General features: G+C 34.6%; 1 protein-coding gene across 1 annotated transcript in view; it reads right to left on the reverse strand.

Moving 5' to 3' along the window:
* Positions 1–3,050: 3,050 nt before the first annotated feature.
* CNTN5 (contactin 5) overlaps positions 3,051–21,457 on the reverse strand; it is a 1,454,884-nt gene continuing 1,436,477 nt past the window's right edge. Inside the window, exons 22-25 of the mRNA XM_055091393.1 lie at positions 18,979–19,165; positions 18,394–18,506; positions 10,052–10,220; positions 3,051–5,838 (exon numbers count right to left, since the gene is read on the reverse strand). Coding sequence (XP_054947368.1) covers positions 5,735–5,838; positions 10,052–10,220; positions 18,394–18,506; positions 18,979–19,165 — 573 coding nt within the window. The 3' untranslated portion in view covers positions 3,051–5,734. The remainder of the gene's footprint in view (positions 5,839–10,051; positions 10,221–18,393; positions 18,507–18,978; positions 19,166–21,457) is intronic.

Here is a 21,457-nt window from a genome sequence, read left to right on the forward strand (position 1 = left end):
GGAAATAAGGTATAGCTGTATTCCTGGGGGGAGAAGTAAATGGGTTTTGGAGAGCCAGTTTCTGTTGCATAGATAATGTTTAGCATTGGAATATTTCTAAAGTATTGTAGTGATGGCCTTTTAAGTAGTTATTCGTTCTTGTTAGAGGTTCATATGTAATATGTCGCAGAGATCACTGATGTAATATGCCGCAGATATCACAGATGTTTGGCCACAGGTAGCATTTTTCTGGTAACTGTCATGGCTTTAATTCAAAATTAGAAAATAGATGAAGCAATAAAAATAGGAAAATGGCCATCGCAGAATACTTGTGGTATGCTGCAGCTGAATCACATGCTGATAAAATTTCGGTTGCTAACTTCTTTTACTATACTCTAACATTCAGGTCAAGAAGATATTGCTACTCCTCTATTATATAACGTTGAAATGGCAACATAAGGAATAATTAATTTGTTTATTAAAACTGAAGTTCAATTTTATAGTGGGAACAGCAAGCTATTCAGTGAATTTTATTTTGATCCATTTAATGTATTTGAATATAAAAATTCATTCTTGCATATTTATGAATCACTATATATTTTATAAAGATATGACTCAGTATTATTACTGTTACATAAATATTGGAAAACAAAGTAGAACACAACAATATGGCATGATATATCTTTTTCTAAGAAAAAAGTTTCATTTATTAAAAGAAATAAGATGTAGTGCTGTGTACATCTCATTCTATCATATCAGGATGTACTAAATGTCTGTGTGTCTTCCTTTCAATGATGTAAAAATCAGTGGGTTCAGATGATGGCAGACTGATATTTCTACTGAAATGTTCTTCATCAGCCCTTTACCTAATGGTTTTAACATCTACTAATAATCATTGCCTGAGTAAAGTATTTGTTATTTTTTAATTCTATGACTCATTTTGCATTTATTAACTGTGATTATTTTGTAAAGTAGAGCTATCCTTCATGAATGATTTGATTGTCCTGAAACACAGTCCCTATAGGAAAGGCAAAATAGATACTTAAATTCTTTCCCTTTTTTATTTTATAGCAATTCCCAGAATGATGAATGTTGTATCCAGCAAAGAAAATTAATGATTTTGCATTTATTAGTGTGAAATAATAAATTTTTAGATATTATACATGTTTCAATTCATTGCTGTCATTGTTCTTTATGAGCTCAAGTTATCCTGTCTTTTCTAATGGGATGTGATTAAGTCTCCACTTAAATGATAGCCTTTATAACCACAATAAGGAGTCCCAATCTCATTCTGTACATTCCTACTGAGACCTTAAATCAGCTATTTCCCCAAGAACGTTTCTTTTAGTGGTGAATGGAATTTGGAAACCACAATTTGTGCACTGTTTATTCATTATTTGTATTATTTGTCCATTACAGGTGTTCATTGTTCTTATAAACCTTTACAGTGAACAAAGCTAATAAACAGGCATTTTTAAGAAAAATGTTAAATAAACCATGAATTCATACTGATATTTCTAATTCAAAGATTACAGGTTTTATTTTATATACGTATGTATCTCTATTCTTTTATTTTGAAAGTATACTCTTTTAATAATTTTAACATTTAAATGTACATACTGGGTATTTCAAAAACAATTATACTAAATATATTACTCACAAGAAGACCAAAGAATGTAGATTAAGATGTGTGTGTGTGTTTGTGTGTGTGTGTGTGTGTGTGTGTGTGTGTGTATGGTTTCTCCTTGGTATGTATGTCTAATTAGAGGCATGACATGGGACATGACAGTTCCATACTGTCAAAATACTGAATTAAAATGCTTATCTTTGTGGTTATAATTCTTCTATAAAGAAAAAAAATTAACTTCTCAATAATCTAACTGATATATAGTTAATTTTCCATTTATTCTTATTTTTTGGAGGTTGCTTTTTTTTTCTTTTTGTTTGATTTTTAAATTAATGTAAAACATTTATATAGTTCCAAACTCAAAACTATGAAACAAGTACATTGAGAGCTTGCTTGCATATTTGTTCCCACATCCAATTCTCCATTTCCTTAGTAACTAACAATTTTTATTAGTTTTTAGTTTATTCTTCCATTATTTCTTTCAGAGAATATTAGCAAACATGTGTTTGTATATTTCCCACTTCTTTCACAAAAGGGAGCATATACTCACTGTTCTGCACCTTATTTATTCACCTAATATTGCATATTTTTTGTAGTCTACCTTAGGAATGTATCCCTTGACATGGGATTGCTAGGTCAAAGTGTCAATCCATATAAAATTTTATCAGTTATTGCCAAGTTCCCTTCAATAGAGTTGTATCATTTTGTGTTTGAGAAGATTTTGAAAATAAGAGTTCCCTTGTCTCTGAACTACTGAATCAGACTCTGAGCTTTAGGTTCCCAGGTGATTTGGATGATGGCCCTGGCTTTTGGAAGCTTGTTCTAAAGGAAATTTTAAAGTCCAACATGAAATTAAATCCAATCAATTGCTCATTTGATATGTGCTAGGTATTATGCTCAGCACTAGTGAGAGAAATTCTAAGATGAACATAATATAGTCTCCCTTGGAGGATCTCATAACCTAGATAGTGGAGAAGAAACATTTATATACAAGTCATTGTAACATCATGTGATTGCTGGTATAATAGAGATGTATACATGGTACTAAGGAAACACAAAAGTGCTGGCACAAAACCTCTGTCTATGAGAATTGTACCTGGTATAGATTGGGATATACTGCTCTTAGAAAAAGCAGAAGTATGTATTTAATAAACTGTTTACAAAACTCATTTAATGGATTCTTCTTGAGAATAAATAAACATGAGTTTAACTCTGAATTTATCTCATTTGTACTTGCTTCTTTGCTGGTTTATTCTTTGACATAGCTTCCAGTTTTCAAGTTGGAACTACCATGGACCTCTATAAAGATTTTTGAACCTAAGGTGATAACAACATGCAGAGTCCTAACATAGTGATATTTTCAGTGTGAAAACATTACCATAATTATGAGCATATTGTGGTCTGCATAAAATAATTTTACTCATGTAGTTGACAGGAGAGAAGATAAAAGACAATAAAAAGAGAATTATTTATTAAAAAGATCTAATGTTACAAGAACAGTACACAGAACTATTATCTGACTGTGCCTTCCACATGGTATATACCATTATATATAGTATATATACAGACTGCATACAATATATTTAACGGTTTGACATGGGGTCCACAGTACCTTCATTTGGGTATGCAAGGCATTCAATTTCATGAAATTTTTAATTATGAGGAGTATTTTTTTCTTCAGAGTTCAACTGACGTTATATAAAAATACAGTCTGTTTAGTGATTTAAGACTGTGTGGTTACTATTCCATCCAAGAAAAAGCTGACTCAGTATAATGTACCTTGATAAGGAATGCTGTTCTGCTTTCTACAAAGTAACAAGTATGTAATACATAAGTACATAAACATTTTAAAACCTGTTTTTAATAGGTTTATGATGCAAAATACATATTCTGTGCATGTTGCATAAAAACATCCCGTATCGCTGATTCCTGTAAGAATACATCAGACATTCTGTATTTAGATATTCTGTCAGATATACACCATCCATCAGCTAGTCAGAAGTATTGGTTAATTTGAATTTGCCGTGTATTGGCATTATATTTCATGGGGCTTTGTTTTGTGAGTTTTATTAATAATTCAATTCTTAAAGTCCGTTAAGTCTAGTATGAAACACCATGGAAAATGAAGAAAATGATTTGATTCATCAAATATGAAGTAAAAATTATTGCCCATTCTTTAATATTCTTGCTGTATTTTTTTCAGATGCATAATCTGCTCTTGTAGGCTATACCGTACTTGGGGGGAACTCATATTTTGCCTGCAAAACAGTTACCATCCCTCTATATGCAAAGTCCAGCCTCTCCCACTCCAAAGGAGGTACTCAAGGAAGGCCACTTGGTTGTCATTATTCACAGGCTTTGATATTCACCATCCGTGGTAATTTACTACAATAATCTATTAATCAAAATAGTCTTCTAAATCACTTCTTGTTTGTTTAGGGTTGTTTTGGGCATAATTCCCCCCAAAGAGGATGAGTGACCAACACAAACAGTGGTTCTGTGTCTCTGAATCCAATTTCTGAGGATGTTCAAAACAGAAACTCCAATCTCTCTTCTGGTTCTACAAGGATTAACCTCTAGAGCTGGCAGTTTGAGCTCAATACTGCTTCATTTTTCTTGCTGTTAAAGATGTGAATAGAATTAACAGGTTTAGATTTTATAAAGGAAAAGAAAAGAATCTACCTTTTGTTCTCATATTAACACCTGTAAAATGGTAGTTTCTCCAGGCTATTTTTTGGCATATGACTTTGCAATAACTATCCCTTCAGGCATCTTCTTGGGTCTAATGTGAACTCTGGCACATTCTCATACTGGTTAGAATATCTGTAAAATATCATCACATAGAAAACTTTCACCTCACTTTCCAACAACTATCTAGGATCACTTAGGTTCAAGTTGAGTCCTCAAAGAGCAAATGAGTATTACCTCCTAAGCAGTGTATGGCTAGATGGACTAGCTGAGCCCCTGTACTGAGGCCATGTTTCCACACACTGCTTAATTTAAAAAAAAGTCAATTTATCCAAGAGGTCTTCTTTATTTTAATAGTTGGTAAGATTTTATTAATGGCATGTGATGCATGGAACTCTTTAAAAAAATCAACATTTTTTATGCTTGAACCATTTTAATCAGTAATTTTATGCAAAACCAGTAATTTTATGCAAAATTACTTGCAGAACAGATTTTCATTGTCCTTAAAATTATTTGCAGTTAGAAGAAAACCTTGGACCTAATTCAACACCTTTTGTAGCAGTGGGTGGGGAAATGGGGAAGCTCTGTCCCATATTCATTTCATTTTCAAGTTAGCACCCTTGGCAGCATGTCAGTATCTGCAGCTTTTAGTGATCATATATATATTTTTTGTGACTTTATATTTTGTTATTAAAAATAAACATTTACTATATTTGCAGCTAGATAACATAGTACTTGATGAAAAACAATAGCACTTCAGTTCATTTGGACTCGCTTTCTATTTACCTTGCACTAATGTAAATGGCTTATTCCCTATCCTAATAACTTGCTCTAGGGATGCATATAGAATAGCATATTGACAAATTTTGCTATTTCACGATGCAATCATACAATATTTTCTGAGAAAATTTGTGTACTTATCCTATAATGGACCACACAGTTGAAGTATTTTTTTTATATCTCCTGCTGCTTTGTCAATTGGAATAGTCAGCCAAAGGAAAAATGAAAAACAGTAGACTTGGAGTCTTAAGCAAATATTTCATTCTCCGTTTTGTATTTGTGTTTGAAACAGATCTGCTAGAGACCACTTGCTTAACAAATGGATGGCACACACTCAGGGTCATCAGATATAAAATCAAATTCCAACATACTAAAAAAGTAAAGAATACATTTGACAGAAATTACCTTTGCTTGCTTACAAAAATTTATTACGTACAATCTGCATATTTTTCTTGGACCAATAACTGTCCTCTCCATTTACAAAAACCAAAGAGAAACCTGACCACTAAGTAATATTCCCCCCAACCTCCTGTAAGTGCAACATGTGTAGTTCCAAGTTTTTAACGCTTATCTCAAGGTCCTGGGTCTCCACTTACATTACACTCTATTCACTGTTGTTATCAAGTTAAAGCAAAGAAAAGCAAATTAAGTCTGTAGTTTTCACCAAGAGGTTGAAGGAATCATCAATGCCAAAAGCAATGTTACTGATGATGAGGACGTGGAAAGAGTGTGGAGGGTCGACTGAGCACTAGTGATTTTCCCACCTGTGGAAAAGAGAAGCATTATATGGACAAAATTATTTTGGTTTTGCCTGAGCTAGAAAAGAGTTGTTTTAGGTATGTTAAGACAAATGAATGCAACATCAATCCTCTTTCTGATGAGAACGTTCCTTGTGCTTATGAAACACAATGTTTCATAGATGTTGTCTGGGGTTCTCAAAAGGTATATGGAGGGCAGAAGTGTATATGGAATTTATATTTAAAAGGCTGTGTCATGTCGAGCAAATACACTTAATTAGGAGATTCAGTATAATTTTCAACATGATGCACTGATGGAAAATATCCCAAATTCCAGGTATGAAAATAAAATAATTTCTATAGTGCATAGTTCAGGAAATGGAGTAAAAATAATTAGCAAAAGTTTGTGGCAACAAGAATTCATAATTTATTTTTTAAGTAAATTTTTAAATTTAATAATAAAATATTAATTTATTTAATTTACTTATGGGTCCTTGATTGATTTGACTGTTTCAATTGAGCAGTCTTAAATTATAGATTCTCATGCCAAAATTGGTAAAGAAGGGGCATCTTTCATTAATCTTACCTCTACCCAGGAGAAGTTCTTCCTTCTTGAGACAAAAACATTGTATGCAGTTAATGTATTAGGGTCGTTTCTTGATTAAACTCACTGATTTGAATGTATTAGTCTGAAGTAGTTTTGATAGCTCCATAAATTCACAAACTAAGTACCACCCTTAGACCTAACTGCAGGAATGGTTCTTCAAGCCAGAGGTCTTTAGAAGTATCATCATCATGATTGATATTTAATGAATGCTTACTATATGCCAAGTACTGTACAAAGCCCTTCATACATGTTATTTAATTTGATCCTCACAACATTCCTATGCAGTAAGTGCTATTATTTATCCTGGTGTTGCAGATGGTACCAGGGCTTAAAAAGATTATAGAAACTTGTTTAAAGTCATTGAGCTAGGAATTAGTGGAAAGAGATGCTCTTATATGTTGTCTCTATTAAAACAATGACTGGCCTTGATTAAAACCATGATAGACTAATAATAAAATGTATGAACTGACTTTTGGAATTATCCTTCTGTCACGTTATCCTCTCTGACCAGACTGAGTGTAACAGGATTCTGGGTGTGATTTTTGTTATAGGATAGAGTCTAAATTTATTTTTCAGATGTTTCTTTAAGAGCTGAAGAAACTTTTGTTTGGTAAACTAAACATATACACACTCTAAAAGCAGCAAATCTTCTTTCCTTTGAAAACTGTTACAGCTAAGGCACTAATAAAACCTATTATTCAACATATTGGGGAGTGTTACATATATTTCAACTTGTACAAAATGGGGTCACTGTGAACTGCATGGCCACATGTGAGCTATAAGAAAGGCATGATGACAAAGCCTCACTGGACTGGTATGTGCATGCTTAATAAATGACTGTAAAAACATTCTTTCTGTTTATTTGAGAGTGGCTGCATCCTTGTTAAGTCAACTTACATGACATTTTTACAAAAAACCCCTCACTTTCATAATGCTAATTAGGGTCTATATCTCAAATTCCACATAGAATCCACAAAGTAAAAATATGCTATTTCAGCATAGCAAAACAAAACAAAACAAAACACAAACAACAACAAACATTGGACTAAGTTCTAGTCCCAGATATAAAACTAACTATTTTACTTGAGCAGAGCAGGTCATTCAACTTCTTAGGCTTTTGGTTTTTGGAAAAAGATAAGAATGAAATCAATCGTTGCTCATGTTTTATCGGTCTAAGAAAATACCATGAGATTTCACTTCATTAAAACTCAGGAAATGGGTTGTACTGGCCAAAGTATTATTAACTAAAACATAAAAGTTGATAATTTTTTTTATGGAATAGAAGTTACAAGTTAATTAAACTATAAATGGGAGAATCAAGATGTTTGTAAGTACTTTCAATCTGGAGGTTGATATTATTTGTATGATACTTTAGAATCTGATTGTGTTACATTTGAAAGGAACCTTGGAGAGCCAGAGAATAATAAAATACTTAACTTATAAGTTTGCTAGGAGAATAAAATAAAATGACATATAAAAAACATGTAAAATGCAAAGAACATGACCAGAGCTCAGTAAATGCTCTTTGTATTGTTGTTATTAGAAATTTAAGACTTATCAAGCAAGCAGAGAGTTGTCATCTTTTTCACTTTTCAGAAATAATCTTTAGTTCTTCAATGTGCTCTTGAAAATCTGAACATTTCAATTGTGAATGAATCAGTGTAGAGACATTATTACCTTTCTTGCTCTTGAAACTATAATTTTATAAATAAATCATAAAGTGTATTAAATTTTTGTGTGGCCACAATGTATTTAAGTTCTCAGGTCTTTTCACCTGAATTTCTGAAAAAGTCAGATTTTTCTGTATCATGTGATTTTTATTTTTAAATGTTCATTTTGAAATAATTTTAGATGCACAAAAAGTTGTGACAATAAAATAAAGAATTCATTCAGATTCCTTAAATGTTTATATTTTATCTTCTTGCTATATTATTCTCTCTATAAATACATATGTTTATTTCCTTAACCATTTGAAAGTAAGTTGAAGACGTGATGTACCTTTACCCCTAGATACTTTAATGTGCAGATCCTAAAAATAAGACATTTTCTTGTATACCACAGTACAATTTTTAAAAACAGGAAATTAATGTTGATATAATATTATCTAATTTACAGACATTATTCAAATTTATCAATTATCCCAATAATGTCCTTTATTTCATCATATTTTTATGCAAGAATTTACTTACCAAGTATTATGGCAACAGCTTTTCCTCAAAGTTTCAGTCTATCTTACTATTTTCTCCACTATGTTTTCCTTCTATCTCATTTTGTGGCATCAAAAAAAATTCATAAGAAATGCCCCTGGTCTTAACCTAAGTTGAGCAATACACTGAATATAATAAAGCCACATTCAGAGTTCTACAGAATATCATTGGATACTTCCCTTTAGGTTGATACTTCTGCTTGAGAATGATTGCTCAATAAATAATATTCATAATTACCTATTAATTAAATGTACATTAAACATTTTTATACAAGGTCTTAAAAATTGCCCAATATTTTCTCAATGAGACATTTGTTTAATGAAATCTTTTCCTTTCTTTTTTGACTACCTCAATGAAATGACTACTTTCTTCCGAATTTGTAAAAATCTCCCTTCCTTTAATCAATTTTCTCTTGCTGGTGTAATAATGATGGCACTGGGGTTGAATCCTGGTTCTTCCACTTAGTAATAGTGTGATCTTAGGCAAGTTACTTAAATTTTCTCTGTAAAACAAGAATATTGCAACCTACCTCATAGATTGTTAAGAGGATTAAATAAGATGATGTATGTAAAGCACTTATGACTGTCCCTGACATATAGCAAAGGCTCAGTCAAAGCTAGAAATTATTAATATTGCTAATAATAACAATGATGCTCAAATAAGTTCTAGAGATCTAATATATAGCATAGTGATTGTAATTAATAAAACTGTAATATATACTTGAAAGTTGTTAAGAATGTAGATTTTAAATGTTCTCACTACAAAAAATAAATAACAGTTATATGATGTGATGGAGGTATTAGCTATATTTTTGCAATAAATCTGTGTACATATTTGCAATATACAAGTGTATCAAATCAACTGTTGTACACCTTAAACTTATACAATGCTATATCTCAATTATATTTCATTAAAGCTAGAAAAAGAAAAAAACCCCAAACAAAGATATTCAATGAAATTTATAATTTATTTTGCAATCCATAAACACAATCAAATTTTAATTTAAAAAGCATTCCCTTTAAACTTTTCTGTCCCTCACTTTCCATTATCTAATGATAAAGGCAATCATGACAATAGAGAAATGGGTATAATATATTAAATTAGTGCAATACTGGTTAAAAGCAATATTGAAAAGCACAAATGACCAGCAAGACACTACTTGAGATCAGGATAGCCAGGGGAATTTCACAAATAAAGATATTTTAATGAAAATGTTAACTCTTTTCTAGATTTGTAGAAATTCCACAGTTGTGAGTGGGCTGCCATGGTTTGTATTAATTGGAGGATCATATAGCAAATCAGAGTAAAATAAGAGAAACTTCAAAGTCTCTGAACCATGCAATCCATCATGTTAATTTTGATGAGTTTTACACCATCTTAATATTGTTAGTGGCTATCAAATTAAGCCTATCGTGTCAAAACTTACCTGAATATGATGAGACCCTGATTTGGGAGCTAGCGGTTCCATCCCCTCCTTCACTGTATGCTCGAACTTCAATAATATAGACTCCAGCATCAGGGAGTGGGACTACTGCTTGAGGTTTCTGTGTTTCAATAATTTGACTGTTGCTGTGACCCTCTTGCCTATAAAATACCTGGGAATAATATCAGATGTTTAAACATTTGATATGCAATCAAGGATTTCAAATGTTTATTGACTGCCTTCTGTATGTCACATTCTGAGCTAGGTAGGAGGTTACAGCTTAGACAGATATGTAAGCAAATGCAATGTATGTGTTATATGCAGCAATGGAAGTATACATAAGGGGCTATGGTAATACAAAAGAGAGTTTAATTCCGTCTGGTGGTTTAGGGAAGGTTTTTAGGAGAAGGTGACGCCGAGCTAAGTATTTAAAGATAAGTAGAGTTCACCAGTTGGAAAAGGCAGGGAAAAAAAAATCTGCAAAGAGATAAGAGAAGATTAAAAATACATCTAAGCGGGGCTTCCCTGGTGGCGCAGTGGTTGCGCGTCCGCCTGCCGATGCAGGGGAACCGGGTTCGCGCCCCAGTCCGGGAGGATCCCACATGCCGCGGAGCGGCTGGGCCCGTGAGCCATGGCCGCTGAGCCTGCGCGTCCGGAGCCTGTGCTCCGCAACGGGAGAGGCCACAACAGAGGGAGGCCCGCATACCACACACACACACACACAAAAAATACATCTAAGCAATAAGAAAGCAATAGCATTAGAAGACATTTGAGAATAGTGAGCAATTGAGGCTAGAGAAGTAGGTAGTGAGGGGGCAGATCCTTGAAAGTCTGTTATTCCTGATTCTTGAAATGAATAGTGTTCTGAGGGAGTACTCAAAGCTGTCATCTTCAAATCATTTGAAAGGAGCAATCAGAAAATTTGTTAAATACATCAGTAATAGATCCTTAACAATGTAGAAGATAGCTGAAAGCTTACTTTTATTTTTACTTTTGTGTTTGCCTTTTGGTAAATTGGTATTTGGATATATTGGGTAGCCAAGTTAAGTGTTTTTTGATGTCTGTTCATGGTACTAGAATTGAACATGTATGCATGGCAAAAAGTTTTATAACTACAGATTAGGACACAGAATTATCCTGTGTTTACAGGTCAGAAAACTAACGTCATAGAAATTATACTATTTATACAAGATCATATGGCTAGTTGTAGAAGAAATTGCATTGGAAGATTAGTATTCAGATGATCAGTTCAGAGGTGTTTCACAGTATTATACTGTTTCTACTCATTTGCCCCCAATAAACTGTTTTTGTGTGTGTGTGTATAATGGTCAAGTAGCAGCAGTTAAGATTTTAAATGCATTTGCATTGTTTCATTGTTTTTGTGCTTTTATCATAATTGTTGGTATTATGATTGCTTTGCATAATGGAGAGAACAATGGCTTTGCAGTCTCACAGATCTGGATTCAAAACAATCTCCTACAAAACAAAACAAAAAACAATCTCCTACACATTCCTGTCTGAGCAAATTTGAGCAAGTTACTAACCTTTCTAAATCTGAAGTGCCTGTACTGTATAGTAGAGATAATAACACCTATTTCATGGTTTTGTTAGGAAAATGCATGTAAAATGCCTAGCACAGGACATGGTAAGCTTAATAAGAGAAAGCGACTTTTTCTGTTGCTATTATTGTTCATTGTCAATGGTCAGTATTTCATTTACATCATAAAAGATGAACTTCCTTGGGAGACTAGACAAAAATTTATAATACTTTTTGTTTATTAAAAATGTGTTTTGAACTTGAACTAACCTGCATACAAGAAAAAAATACTTTAGAAAAGTAATATTTTCATATATTGAAGCGTGCCCGTACTTGATCCTCCTTTCTGCATTCTGGTAAAGTATGCTGCCTCCATTTACTTTCTCTATCTTTCATGGATTTAAATTTACTTCGGAGTCTTGGGAGAGAAGTAAATTCTCTGTAAAAGTATAAAACATGTGCAATAATTCTATCTACTGAAATTCTTATAGGGAAGGATGCCGTAGGTTTAACATACTTGGGAAGTGTCAAGAGCAAAATCAAATATTTTACTGGGTATCTCATGGGAGTTAGGCACAATGCTATATACTGGAGATTCATCAGAGAATGACTATATGGTCCCCTCATGGCACTTACAGTCTAACAGTGGAGACAGATAAACAGTGCAATCGAGTGTGCTATGTGCTGCAATAGGAAACATATTTGATGCTATAGCCATGTACAGAGTGGTACAGATTTGGGAAACAGAAACATTTCTAGAAGGATGCCTATAGCACGTTCTTTTGGCTTTAAAAAATGAAAATTGTATCAGAATTTATGCTTCTCATTTTGACTTAGCAGCATACTGAATTAGAATTCTGTTCATCCACATGAGGTAATTAGAAAGCAAATTTATGGCAACGAAAAAGTATGTAAATTGGTGAGGATTGGCAGGGGAGTGACTATTTTAGAGGACGTTGTTATTATGGTTCAATAAATTACAATTCTTATGACAAAGAAAAATGCAGCCAGTAATGCATATCTAATGTGGCTGTAAAATCTAGAGTTGAAGAAAAATTTGTGGATCAGTTGAGATTTAGGAACAAAGGTAAAGGCAGGAAAATATCAGTTAATGGTAGCAAAAGAAGTTTGAGATTAAATGTGGCTTTTAACAATACATCCAGGGAGATGTAGTGCTATGAGTCAATAAGTAGGTATACTAAGTGAAAAGATACATTAAATTAATGGTTAGTTAGCGTGATTTAGAGAATCTTTGCTAATTTTAAAGTACTGATTTAGAAAACATGACTACAAATGAGAGATATGAGAAGATAAGGAGTTATCAAGACATGTCAGAAATAGTTATCATATTCAGTAAGAAGAACAGGGAGTACTTTGAGAATCTGGACATTTATAGATCGGAAGTTGCAATGATAGCTATCTCTAGGCATAAATAGAATTGTCTATTGTCAAGACTATTCTCAAATTCTACTTAAAAAACTTAGCCGAAAAGATGATCCTAAACAAAAAATTAGCGCAGTCCTGTTATTCTCAAAGGCATGATCTAGAAATGGCTAGTTTATATGTCTGATAGTAACAATAATGGTGTGAATGTGCCTAAAAATATAGCAGAATAAATTTTTTCTAGTTTTACCCACAAGTGCCATTGGAAGGATGGATCCTATTAAATGGAAGGGCTATTCACTTGCTGAGCATCTTGGGTACAATTGTTCTTCACAAAAGTGGGTGAGGAATCCAAAACCCCAGTGGCAATGGGTGGGTGAGGAGGAATCAGCAGGATAGTAGAATCTAGGTGAAAAGAAGGTGGGAGGCTCAAGCACCAGTGAGAAGCCACAAGCTGTAGGGTGACTACAAGGACTTTTAAGGACAGAACTTCCTATGGCAATTTTCAGATGTTTGTTTGTATGGTGTGCCTTTCACTCTATCTCCCACTGACATTTCCATAAAGTCTTCTTTGTATATGTATATACTTGACATTATACAAGCCATTTCTGTTTTAATCTTTAAAAAAATATTTTATGATGAAAAAATATAAGCATAATCAAATATAGAAATGATGGTATAAACCATTATATATGAGTCTTTTTAACTTGTAGGGATCACAGAAAAGAGGCTGAGTCCCATATTTGGAGTAAATATAAGATAAAGGAACAGCTGTAAGATACAAGAAATCAAGGAGACCAGAATGGCCATAGACCTTAGGCTCCCTGAGAAGCTGGAGAAATATAGGGATGGGTTTCAAATTTCCACAGGCTGTGGAATACAATTTCAGTTCAAGTGTACCTATATCTCAGGAGTCTGGCAGGCCCTAACTGATATCTAAATGGAATAAACAAACAAAAATTTCTGTCTATATTGATGGATCATATAATAACTAGTAAGCTTTGAGCCTGATTTTCCCCATACTCTCCCTGGCTCTATAAATACCAGAAAGTAGAGGTGAGGGAGAAAATGTATGATGAAGAGGTCGTATATCTGGGAAAGGATATTTCTACATATAGACAGAAAAATGAGACCCTGTTTTCTTGATATGTAGGCTGAAGCCCTTATCCTGAATTCCCTCTGAGTGCTTTTGTCTTCTGAATGGACAGAAGTCTGTCTTGGTGGGGAGGGGGATATTTGCACAAGGAAAAACATAGCCCCTGGGTAGTTAGCATTTATTTTCTCTTTCACTTAAGTTTAAGTCTGTATAAGGAGAATAAGGTGGGGATAAGATGGCTGTTTTACTTTATAATCTTGGTAAGTTTCTTTCACAGTACAAAGAAAACAATTCTCCATTCTCAAGATCATTAAGGAGAAATATGGCTAGATATACTTTAGTCCACAGTTTTGTTATTGGCATTTATTTGGAAGTGGTAGTAACAGACATAACATGTGCCAAAATTAGTAAGGATTCTAGATTCAGACCCCAAGCTAGTGGAATCATAAAAACAAAGTTTTATTCATTTAAAAATACTTACTTGGGAAAAATAAGTTAAATTAGGAAATTTCTTTGAAGTTTTTGTTCCACTTTCCTGATTTTATATATATATATATATATATAAAGAAAATATGGAGCTAATCTGAATTGGGAAATATAAAAAAAGTCAAATATTAAAATGACCTGAAGAAGTGATGAATATGCTAAATAAACTCTCAAATTTGACTCATATTTTTAGGTGGGAAGCTATTTTGTTTGAGTGGAAAATATTTGTAGCCATGTCTACAAACAACAATTATTTTCCAGCATTTTTCTTGTTGTTCATGCTTCTATTCCTCTTGCTTGTTAATAGAAGCTGTGATATCTTAAAAGTATTACTATTAAATCTGGACTTCTTAAACAAAATCCCAAGAGTCCAAGTTCTCTTGGACAGTCTCAAAGAGCAGTGAGAAATTTCAGTACTAGCTAATTCTATGTATCTGAATAGATTCAATTTTAATGTGTTTCCTGTGACACTGTCATATATGGTTCAATTCCATCATTCTTTCACTATAATCTTGGTCACTTTTGAAGTCTCTGATAAGATTTTGTGGTGGGGAGAACTTCTTTTTCTCTTAACACCTTTGAACCAAATTTCCCTTGTTATTGTATCTTTCTCTGGTAATATCTTGTCTTTATGTATGTTGCTGACACCTCAATCTGTGGAATCAAGTAAAGGAGTAAGATTCATGATTCCTTCGAAAATGGATTGGTCTAATTCCAAGCTCTGCTGTTTTATCTTATTATCTTATGTTTTTTTGTGTGTTTTATTTTTTTGAGAATAAATTGCATCCAGTATATAATATCTTAACTATAAAAAAGAAGAGTTTAATGGATTATTTATGGATCAAGTCTATGGATATAAAACATGGAATATACAATGCCTACACTTTAAGCCTCAGGCATTAACTCCTAGTTTCCAGCTTCAAATTTACATACCATGTATATTTCTAGTGATCTCTTTTGCTTTTACAAGCAAAGTAACTTGGCCAAGACAAAAAGTAAAAATAAATTCACTTTCCTTTTGATATTGCAATTAATTGTGGAAGCTCTCTCTTGCGCTGATTAGCAGGAAATCCTCTACTGTAAATTTTCCAAGAATCTCAAGAGGCAAACTTAGTCTTAATACATCAAGCTTACCTCAAATTACCTCATGGAAAGAGAAAAGATTAGTGTGTTGACATGTCCCTAATTTTGTTAATTTTTTTGTGACAGCCACACACAATTATGTTTAAGAAGATGGGGCTCAGTAATACAGTGGTGCCACTCTTGGTCTGGCAGTCATTTTTGGGGGATGTAGTAGGAATCAAAGTCTTCTCCCTCTGAGTACCATACTAGCCACTCCATATATGTGTGAACCTCCCTCCAGATGGTACAGCTCTTTCACTGCATGCAGATCCTTGCCTAAGGCTGCAGTAGTTCTCCTCCAACTCATGCTCAGAAAATGCTCAGCTACTGTTTCTAATCATATCCCTGTTCCATTATGCCTGTGTCAATAGGAGCTTTTATGCTTAGTCACCTGCCCTGTGAAAACCAGACCTTCCCAGGAGAATCCAGGCTCTATGTTAAGCCTCAATCATCAATCTGAAGTCCCCTTTCCGTCATAGGGCCCTTTGTGTCATTCCTGCCAGTAGGTCTCTAACTGGGGATTAGCCCATACATCAGAAGTTCTAATAAGGTTTAGTTGCAAAAGAACAGGTTTTGAGGTCTCACTCCATTTGTTATCAGCAGAGTCCTTTCTTAGGAACTAGATTTTCCTTCTCAGGGACATAAGGATGTGAGACCATTTCAAGGAAATAAAAAAAAAAAAATCCTCTGTCAACATGTAGCTACTTGTCATTATTTATACAACTAAGATGGACCATGTTAGTGATTACCCGCTCCACAACAATGTATTCCAGGTGACTTGTGCTGTCTTCATTGAGACAGAGCTGGCAGGCAACTTTTAAAGATCAGTTTCTTCTGTTAAAATATTTTAAAATTCCACCTTACTAGATGGAATTCTTCCAATAACAATAAGAAAGACAGTAGCTATTTTTCAATGAGCACTTCCTATATGCTAAGCATTTTACACAAATTATCTTACTTAATCCTTAAAATAATCTGTATGTTATTAGTTTTACATTTTTTTGAAGTTAAAATGAAACTCAAGTTAAGCAACTAGCTCAAAGTTACACAACTGGGATTTGAACTCAAGTCTGCCTGACTCAGAAGCCAGTGCTCTTTTCCCATTCTACCACAACACATGGGAAGGCCATGATAGGAAAAACACACAGCTGATAATACACACTTGTGAGTAATTTATGAGTATTTTATGCATAAAATACCTCAAGTTGGGTCAAAGTTTAATTTATTCATCCACTCTAGAAATGTTAGGGATAAAGAGATGAATAAGACAGAGGCTTTGCTTTCAATCATATATAAACAGGCTGGGGAGATAGTCACATGCAAAGAGGTGAGCAAAGGCAGAGGTAGAAGGGGCAAATGCGAGCAACAAGGAGGGTCATCCCACCTGGGAACCCTATGCCCAGGCTTATGTGTTCTCCAGGTTGTATGGTATTTCTTTTCTCACCTGAATGGTGCCTGAAGCCAAATGGCTCTTCCAGGCAGTCATATGCTTTTATCTAGCTCTTTCTTGCGTCTATTTGCCTCTCCAGTTTGGGAGATTGCTTGCCAGAGTTCTAATGATATTAAATTGGTTCTCAGATGATCCATCACCATTTCTGGCCAGACTGCTACCCTTAATCATTGAAGGATATCTTTTCCTTAGAATACAAGTTGTGAGGATGAGAGGAAGGATGTGGAAAGAAGAGGACTAAGAGAAGGATACAGAAGATGGCAGGCACATCTGCCCTCCCCCCAAAGATCAAATTCAATACCTACAAGGATTAGGACAGATTTGAGTGTGAGTGTTTAATTGTGAGGGTGTCTATGATCCATACTAATCATAGTCTGTAAGAATTGCTACAGTTTGTGCCTTAAGATATTCTTAATGGGAATTATCTAACTTAAAAATATATTCCATTTATAACTTTTTCTGTTTTTAGCTTCAGAATTTTAGCACTTTATATACAAAGTGCTGTGTTACCATCTCTGATAATTGAACAGCCACCTAAATGATGCTTTTCAGTCAAATATTATCATTGAAATTTTAAAAAATCTGCTATAAATAATATTCCACTAATGAATCAGTATGAGTTTAAGACAATAAATAGAATCTGATGTTATGGGAAAAGCATTTGAAATTCAGCCCATTCAATATATTGACCACATATTTTAAAATCAGAGACAAAGCTGTTTTTCAAAAACAAACTGCCTGAACATTTTTATATTTGCAGATCTCTTGCTGGCACAGAGCAGGATGACGATACGTGAAATGTTGTATCTATTTTGGAGCTTGCTGTCTCTCTCCATGGTCTCTTTCCTATCCCCTGTGCTGACGCTAGCATTTTTTCTTCTTGTGTTTCTTTGCTAATGGAACATCTTTCTACTCATACTATGTGGTCCAGTCTTTTCCATCTGCCAGGACAGTTTGCCTTTGGGAAGAGAATGCCAAGACTCTCTAAGCTCTGCTTGTCCTGACACTGCTTCATGGAGCCATTTTTACCCTGTATTCAAATTGTTGTTGTCTTTCCTACCCATTCCCTTCTTGTGCCTTGTGTAGCTGAAACTGATTTTGATTGCCATGAATTCCCCACTGCAGGACGCTCTTTCTAAGATACAGGTAGAAAAATGATTGAGAAAAAAATAGGTATGTTAATAGGTCTTTATACACCTTTTAAATTGCACATCCTCACATTAGCAATTTTTTAGGTGAGAGCCTATCCAAGAGAGTGAAAAAACACTGACCTTGTAGCCCATGACTTCAGACTCATTGGCTAATGGTCTGACAGGTTCCCAGTCCAGAGAAAGCTGAGAACCTTGCTGCTCCCATCTGAGGTTGTTAGGTGCTTGACTGGGGGCTACAAAATAAAAAGCAAAAGTGAGTGGACAAGGAGTCTTAAATACATTTATTCACTTAAATCCTTGTGAGTATTTCAGTCTTTTCTTGTGTTCAGTCTTTTCTTGTGAGTATATCAGTCTTTTCTAGTTGACTGGCACCATAGGCTTCTTTCCAGCTAGAGTCAGATAAGGAGGCTTTTGCTCCAGGAGTGTCATTTTAATAGCTACTCTGCTGAGCTTTTGAACCTGAATCCTTTTATCTCCCTTCTGTGTCAAAATTGCTTGGCCTTGTTTCCCAGGAAGATAACCCTTATCTACTAGGAATACAAAATTTTCTGAGCTAGCTTTGGAATTCAGATCTAAGCACTGAAACAAGACTATAAATCAAAACTCCTCTTCAACTCTGCTTTTTATGTACCTCACATGGCTTTCAGAAATGTTAAAAGATGTTTCCCTTTTGTCTGAAATGAACAAAAAGCCCAGGTCACTTACGGGATTTCTTTGTGGTTGCACTCACTTCACTGCTAGGTGGCCCATATCCAGCTCCATTATAAGCTCTCACTGTGAAGTGATATAATGTATTTCCTTCTAATCCTGTCAGGATGACAGATGACTCATTCCCCCTAGTTTTGATGGTTTCTGCTGCATCTTCTTGTTCCATGTCTTTCCGATAGCCAATCTGTCAACATGAAAGATTAATTTTAAAGTTTTCCCTGTGCTTATGATTGTTGACTTTTTTTTTCCTTTGGATGTTTCTCAAACCCATCCCTGGGAAATCACTCCTGTATCATCCAATTGACAGGTTCTACTAATGAGGCTAAAATCACTGTCTTGGCCACTGCCTGATTTGCATCTGTGTAAACCGCAGCAACTTAGCAGTACTCAGCAAAGCAACGAGAAATGTGCTACCTTGTAGCCTGGTAGTATGAAGAATCATTCAAAGAAATTGAAGAAGTTCTTTTCTCATAGGTCGTCGGAACCATTTCCCATTCAAAGCCATGGGGCTTTTAATGAATTACTTGAGAAAGAGGCATGAGAAATATTTCCTCCTGGGCCCCACACAAAGGTGAATCACACAGCTGGATGGATTTAACAGAGGAGAGGCGACAGAACACTCATGATAATTTGGAATGGTTTAAATGCAGAGAAATGGCTTTGCTAGGATATGGGAGGGCGGCAGAAGGGAACAGCTCTTTGTCAAAGCACAATTTGTGCATTGAGATGATCTTCCCTGGTTATGAGCTCTTGGTGGCTAGTCTCATGCAGATCTTGATCCCTTTATGAGATTCAATAATTATCTCTGTGTACCTAAAGCTTAACCTTATTCAGACACTGGAATTTAACCATGCATAAAGGCACAAGAGAGTAGTTTTTTTTCCCCCTACTTATTTACTGCGGTAAAAATAATGGAAGAGTAATTCTTCTTTCTCCAATTAATTACTGTGGTGAAAGAAGTGGACTGCTGCAAACATTTCATCCTCCTTCAAGTGCTTTTTCTACTCTGCAGGCTAGAAAACCAAACATCACATTTTCCAGATTCTAGTTTACCTAAGGTTGATGCTACAAAATTTGGGCAGTGAGGAGTTTGTTTGGAACTTGAGATTTTCTGTAACATGCCTAGGACTACCAGTTTCTTGGGGCCATAGGAAGTCACTGTAGGCTCCTACCTCTCAGGAAAAAACATTTCAGTCACTGTACCATATTAAAATGCGTCTACCAGACTAGATGTTGGCTAAAGACAAAGGGAGTAAGAACTGGGTAGAGGAGGAAGAAAGTTACAAATTATAACTGCAGCCTTATGAAATGAAGACTGTAAGAGCCATATTTTCGTCCTTATACTGTTTTATATCTAAATATTAAATAACTTGGTCCCCTTCCTTTCTTGTGAGAGAGTGTTGTGGGTGGGTAAATTTCTAATGTAGTTCATTACAGGAGATGGACAGATTGACTAATGGAAATTTCCTTGGCTCTCCCTTTTAGGGAGATGGTGGGTACATTTTCATTTGTTTAAGAGATATTTGCACAATGGAGTATTGTCATTGCCAGTTGTTGCTTTTGGGGAATTGTTGAATGGGGAGAAGGATGTGTATGGATGTTGAGTAACCAAAGGGATATGGTACTTTAGTTTTCAGCATCCATTTCACCCTCATTCTAGTGTCTTCCTGGACTGAAGAGATGCAAAAATAAAAATCATACTTCCAAGACTCCCTTGCAGTTAGGGCTCTGAATATGTTTTAGGCTTAACCAGTCAGATGCCATGCCTGGTATTTGAAAGTAAAAATGAGATGGAGAGTGAATTTCTACAAATTCTGTTTCTTTTGCCTACGAGTTTAGTAATGGAGACATTATTTTTCCTTTCCCCTCCACCCCCTGACTGTGGCAGCAAAAATGAATGGCTTATTGTCTAACCATTAGCTTTATGGCAATCAAGGAGCCAGACACAAGACATCCATCTTATTGGTGCAAATTATAGCAAACATGGCGGGATTCTGGAACAGGCAGTAATAGCAGAGGCTTCCAGATCACAGAGGCTTCCTGCATGTGGTGCCATCTTGTTCATGGTGGCTTCCAAACCATGGCAGTGGAGTGTGGGACTAGGACTGGAGACTTCCTGTTTTTAGAAGACATTAGTGTCTTCCTGGTGGCTTAGTCTTATTGACTAGCTTTAACAGTTACTCTTGAAAGATCACCCTGGAGTCTGGTAATTTAACTCAATAATTTTGTAAACCATTTAATACTTATAATAAAACACTTCTTACTTAAACTAGTTAGAGTAATTTAGTTCTTTGCAATTAAACTCTGCTTGACACACCTACACAGATCTTGAATATGAATATATATATATGATTAATAAGATAATCATAATCAAATTCCTATTTCTCATCCCTGTCTCTTCATAGATTTGAACTGGCATACAGCTGAGTGACTGAACTTCAGAAATTTGTTTGATTAAGCTGAAATGCTCTAACAC

Source organism: Physeter macrocephalus, chromosome 16 (genome assembly GCF_002837175.3).
Source record: "Physeter macrocephalus isolate SW-GA chromosome 16, ASM283717v5, whole genome shotgun sequence".
In the NCBI taxonomy this organism is placed as follows: Eukaryota; Metazoa; Chordata; class Mammalia; order Artiodactyla; family Physeteridae; genus Physeter; species Physeter macrocephalus.